This window comes from Ranitomeya imitator, chromosome 3 (assembly GCF_032444005.1).
Source record: "Ranitomeya imitator isolate aRanImi1 chromosome 3, aRanImi1.pri, whole genome shotgun sequence".
Lineage (NCBI taxonomy): Eukaryota > Metazoa > Chordata > Amphibia > Anura > Dendrobatidae > Ranitomeya > Ranitomeya imitator.
Window position 1 is genome coordinate 326,449,319 of NC_091284.1, and position 6,017 is coordinate 326,455,335.

General features: G+C 40.4%; 1 protein-coding gene across 1 annotated transcript in view; it reads right to left on the bottom strand.

The window, feature by feature from the left end:
- Positions 1-5,122, bottom strand: part of OPRD1 (opioid receptor delta 1) — a 137,279-nt gene extending 132,157 nt beyond the window's left edge. Inside the window, exon 1 of the mRNA XM_069760137.1 lies at positions 4,717-5,122. Coding sequence (XP_069616238.1) covers positions 4,717-4,946 — 230 coding nt within the window. The 5' untranslated portion in view covers positions 4,947-5,122. The remainder of the gene's footprint in view (positions 1-4,716) is intronic.
- Positions 5,123-6,017: the final 895 nt, after the last annotated feature.

Below are 6,017 nucleotides of genomic sequence, written 5' to 3' on the forward strand. Positions count from 1 at the left end.
TACAATCTAGTTTACTAATGTTTTCAATTGATTTTATTATTAAACCAGTACCCATTTACAAGGTCATGGTAAATAATTTTTCACTAATGTTATGAAAAATGGAAAGTCTTGTATTTAACACTTAATCATTATGACATTTTCAAAATGGTTAATCAATTACAAGCCAATTACATTTCCTTACACAGTATGTCTAGGACTTCAAATTATTCAAGAGCCAAGTTTTGTGTCAACCTAGATAGCGATGCTAGATGTCATCCTGTAGATGTAAGTCAATGCCAGATTGGGTATAAAATTATAAAACAGTGGACCTTTGGAACAACAGACCATAAAACAGATGTCCAGGACTAAACTATTGATGACATATCCACGGAATAGGTTATCATATTAGTGGGGGTCCAACACCTAACACCTGTACAGATCAGCTGATGCCTGTTTCTGAAGCAGATACAGTGGGGCAAAAAAGTATTTAGTCAGTCAGCAATAGTGCAAGTTCCACCACTTAAAAAGATGAGAGGCGTCTGTAATTTACATCATAGGTAGACCTCAACTATGGGAGACAAACAGAAAAAAAATCCAGAAAATCACATTGTCTGTTTTTTTATCATTTTTTTTGCATATTATGGTGGAAAATAAGTATTTGGTCAGAAACAAACAATCAAGATTTCTGGCTCTCACAGACCTGTAACTTCTTCTTTAAGAGTCTCCTCTTTCCTCCACTCATTACCTGTAGTAATGGCACCTGTTTAAACTTGTTATCAGTATAAAAAGACACCTGTGCACACCCTCAAACAGTCTGACTCCAAACTCCACTATGGTGAAGACCAAAGAGCTGTCAAAGGACACCAGAAACAAAATTGTAGCCCTGCACCAGGCTGGGAAGACTGAATCTGCAATAGCCAACCAGCTTGGAGTGAAGAAATCGACAGTGAGAGCAATAATTAGAAAATGGAAGACATACAAGACCACTGATAATCTCCCTCGATCTGGGGCTCCACACAAAATCCCACCCCATGGGGTCAGAATGATCACAAGAACTGTGAGCAAAAATCCCAGAACCACGCGGGGGGACCTAGTGAATGAACTGCAGAGAGCTGGGACCAATGTAACAAGGCCTACCATAAGTAACACACTACGCCACCATGGACTCAGATCCTGCAGTGCCAGACGTGTCCCACTGCTTAAGCCAGTACATGTCTGGGCCCATCTGAAGTTTGCTAGAGAGCATTTGGATGATCCAGAGGAGTTTTGGAAGAATGTCCTATGGTCTGATGAAACCAAACTGGAACTGTTTGGTAGAAACACAACTTGTCGTGTTTGGAGGAAAAAGAATACTGCGTTGCATCCATCAAACACCATACCTACTGTAAAGCATGGTGGTGGAAACATCATGCTTTGGGGCTGTTTCTCTGCAAAGGGGCCAGGACGACTGATCCGGGTACATGAAAGAATGAATGGGGCCATGTATCGTGAGATTTTGAGTGCAAACCTCCTTCCATCAGCAAGGGCATTGAAGATGAAACGTGGCTGGGTCTTTCAACATGACAATGATCCAAAGCACACCACCAGGGCAACGAAGGAGTGGCTTCGTAAGAAGCATTTCAAGGTCCTGGAGTGGCCTAGCCAGTCTCCAGATCTCAACCCTATAGAAAACCTTTGGAGGGAGTTGAAAGTCTGTGTTGCCAAGCGAAAAGCCAAAAACATCACTGCTCTAGAGGAGATCTGCATGGAGGAATGGGCCAACATACCAACAACAGTGTGTGGCAACCTTGTGAAGACTTACAGAAAAGGTTTGACCTCTGTCATTGCCAACAAAGGATATATTACAAAGTATTGAGATGAAATTTTGTTTCTGACCAAATACTTATTTTCCACCATAATATGCAAATAAAATGTTAAAAAAACAGACAATGTGATTTTCTGGATTTTTTTTTCTCAGTTTGTCTCCCATAGTTGAGGTCTACCTATGATGTAAATTACAGACGCCTCTCATCTTTTTAAGTGGTGGAACTTGCACTATTGCTGATTGACTAAATACTTTTTTGCCCCACTGTATATCTAAGCTTACATCCAGCTGCTGTTGAAAGCAGATATCAGCAGATCAGTTTGGGTTTTGTGTGTCATCAATAGATCATCAATAGTTTATTTTGGCCCAACTCCAATTCACAAGTGTGGTTATTAATTTGACTGGCGTAAACAGTAGGAAACTCTTCCATGACTGTAGAATATATTTTCAAGTACCCCAACATGGTTTATACTTCAAGAAAATCAAGTCATAATAGGTTATGAAGAAATGTCTTGGTAACAGAGTGATCACGGTTTGGTTTGCAGATGTGACAAAAGGAGCAATGTGAAATAATTCCTTTTCTGCATATGAATATGAACTTGCATTATTGTTAAGACATATTCTATTAGGAACTTGTGTTACAGAAAGATACTGGACAGGCTACTTTCACACTTGCTTTTTTTAGCAATCCGTCGTTTTGGGAAAAAAAACGGATCATGCAAATGTGCTTGCAGGATGCGTTTTTTTCCCATAGACTTGTATTAGCGACGGATCGCAACAGATGGCCACACGTCGCGTCCGTCGTGCAATGGATCCGTCGTGTTTTGGCGGACCGTCGGCACGAAAAAAAACGTTCAAGTGAACGTTTTTTGTCCGTCGCGTCAGCCATTTTTTACCGCGCATGTGCGGCCGAAACTATGCCCCCTCCTCCCCGGACTTCAGAATGGGCAGCTAATGCCTTAAAAAAACAGCATCTGCTGCCCACGTCGTGCACAAATTTCATGACATGCGTCGGTACGTCAGCCCGAAGCATAGCAACGGACCCGTACCGATGCTAGTGTGAAAGAGGCCTTACAGAGACGATTTACAGTGGATAGCGCATATGAAGAAACTGACAATCAGATACGATAGCAACATTGGATAAGCTACAGGCAGTTTTTAGAAAAAAAACAGGACAGCAATCAGCCATCTAAAATACAAGGATGAAAGATATGTAAAAGATGATAAATGAAAAAACAAATATATGGTAAAAAATACTTTTCTGCAAAGCGGTCGGTAATCTTTCCTTCACTGTGGGAATAAGTTTACTTGACTGTTTCAACTCTTGTTCAAAATCCAGCCAAGACAATGTAGCTTTATGGTGCCCCTTGCCACTAGCAACTAAAATGATAAGGTTACATAAAACTCCCCCGCCACCCCCTCCTCCCACCCCCCACCTCCTACCTACCACCGCTTATTTGGGGAAATTGGAGGCATTTTAAAGAGACATGTTATGTGAAGAGTTAAAGTTAGAGAAATCCCTTATATGAAAAAAAGAGAAAGAAATATATATAGGCATATGTTATACAGAGCAGTTATATGAAGAACTGAATTGTTACATAGAGCTATATGACAATATTTAAAAAGTAGAAAGGCACAGGTATTTACTTATATAGGGGTTATAGCAGATATGTAGATTGGAAGAGTTCTATATATACAGCTATAGGATTTTATATTTATTTTGTCAAATTATGTAGATAGATTGTCAGATACTGTTGAGTATTATTATTTTACTACACACTGATACAATGTGAGAGATAGTAATGAGAGCGAAGAGACAGACACAGAGGAAGATAAAGAGAGAAAGAGACAAAGAGAAATAGAGAGCGACAGAGGGAGAGAAAGAGGAAGAGACGAAGACAGAGAAAGTGAAAGAGAAAAAGAGGAAGAGAGAAAGAGAGAGGAAGAGAGAAAGTGAGAGGAAGAGAGGTAGAGAGAGAAAGAGACAAAGAGAAATACAGAGCGACAGAGGGAGAGAAAGAGCTAGAGAGAGAAAGAGAGATGAAGACAGAAAGAAAGAGAGAAAGAAAGATAGGAAGAGTGAGAGAGTAAGCGAGAGAAAGAGAGAGCGGAAGACAGAGAGGAAGAGAGAGAAAGAGAGAGAGGAAGAGAGGAAGACAAAGAAAAAGAGAGGGTAAGAGAGAAAAAGCGAGTAAGAGAGGAAGAAGACAGAAAAAGAGAGTGAGAAAGAAAGAGAGTAAGAGAGAAAGAGAGAGAAAGAGAGAGAGGAAGAGAGACAGAGGGAGAGAGAGAGGTATAGAGAGAAAGAGAGAGAGGAAGACAGAAAGAAAGAGAATAAGAGAGAGAAAGAGAGAGGGAGAGAGAGGAAGAGAAAGAAAGAGTAAGAGAGAGAAAGAGGAAGAAAGAAAGAAAGCGAGCGAGACAGAGAGAGAGAGAGAGAAAGAGCGAGAGAGAAACACTTCAGGTTATGCTTTATTTATAAAGGCAATGAGGGCATTGCCATTTGTCATTATTACTCCTGAAACTCAAGAATAATTAAAATCTTGATATCCTGGGGCAAGTCTTGCTGGTTTTGTTAATATGCCCTGACCATATACTCAGAAACAAATATTCTGAACTAACGTCTCTGGCAAACTGCAATATATATTTTTTTTAATCAAGAGAAAAAAAACTTCAATATTAATATGATATGAAAAGTACGGACATAGACTGTTTATCTTGGCCATCATATGAACAGACATTGATATACATGCAGATAATGAAAGTAGTTTTTTGCATTGCTGCACAGAAATGCGTATCACCACAAGTATATATCATACATCCTTATGTTTTCTATGCATGAAATACTCTCTACATGCATCTACCTGTCAAAGTTATTCATTATCACATGCAACTAGATCTTATTAATAGAGAAGTTGGAAAATATCCCATACCTCACAATCCCATACATGACCAAGACATTTCCAAGTAGCCCTACAACGCAGACAACAGAGTATAGCGCAGTGATAGCCACAGCCATAATAACGGAAGCATGGTTTCTGGAGACCACCTGGCCTGGGACACCGAAGGTGATGTTGGGAAGGGCAGAAGAAGAGAGGTTCTGTGTGGCATTGTAGTAGAGGATATCCGAGTACAGCCTGGAAGTGGACAGCTCCAGCTCCATATTCAGCACTGGGCTAATATTGCTCCTCCAGGGACAAGTGGTACCCAAGTCTGTGTTTCCGTGGAGACAGCAGAAAGGATGTTGAGACAGAATGCTGAATCCTCAGCAACTGAAGGGAAAGGAGGGAGAGGAAGGAAGAAAACTGCTCCTCTCATACATGCAGATCCTCTTTTACCACCCTTTCCCTTACCATTTCTCCCTCAAATCGTCACTCCTCCTACTCTGCCATTTCTTCAATCCCCGTAGACATTCCCCCTATCCTTCAACCACCTCTTATTTCTCACAACTAATCATTTTTCCTGTATATCTGGCTCTGGCACACCTTGATATAGCCGTGCTTCTCACTTTCAGACATGCAGGAGCCTAAATATCTGCAGCTTATCCTCCATATCCTTTATTTCATTTCATGCCACCTGAGCTGTGCTGAAATGTCTATGGATGTGATTTTGGTCCCTCATCTCCATGTCTTCCATTAGTTTCGCCTCCTTTCAGTACAGTCGCACCTAATCGAGGTTACATCGATTGCAGACAAGCATTGAGCTTGGATGCACATTCTCCTATATCACGCTCTCATTTCTTTATTGCTGTGTGTAGACAGAGATTGCACCATTCACTGTCAGCATATGACAAATCTGAAAATGATTTTATATGTTTATTTTATATAACCTCGATGTAAGCTGCAAAGTGTAGAGATTTTGTCTGTATGCGTCCACTGCTTTATATCTAAAGAATGGTCATAGGGCACAGTCATGTATCTAACGGATATCTGCAGTTTCCTGCACGTCATTGCTAAAAAGTCTTTTGCCTCCATTATTGAAATGTATCTCTTGCCATTCTACAGACCCACCTGCTAATGTTTATACAGATCATCAGATTCTCTAAATTCATGTTATTTTTTCAACCCCATATTACAGCCTCCTGTATTTCAGTATTCAATTATAGCAAAGCCTTGTTGTACAGCACCTAAAACATTCTATAAGTATTCCCATTGTAGCTATTCAGAAGATATATCATAAATGTCTGATAGGTATATGCAGCACCCCAGGGTCCTGGTTGCTGCAGTAATGTCAT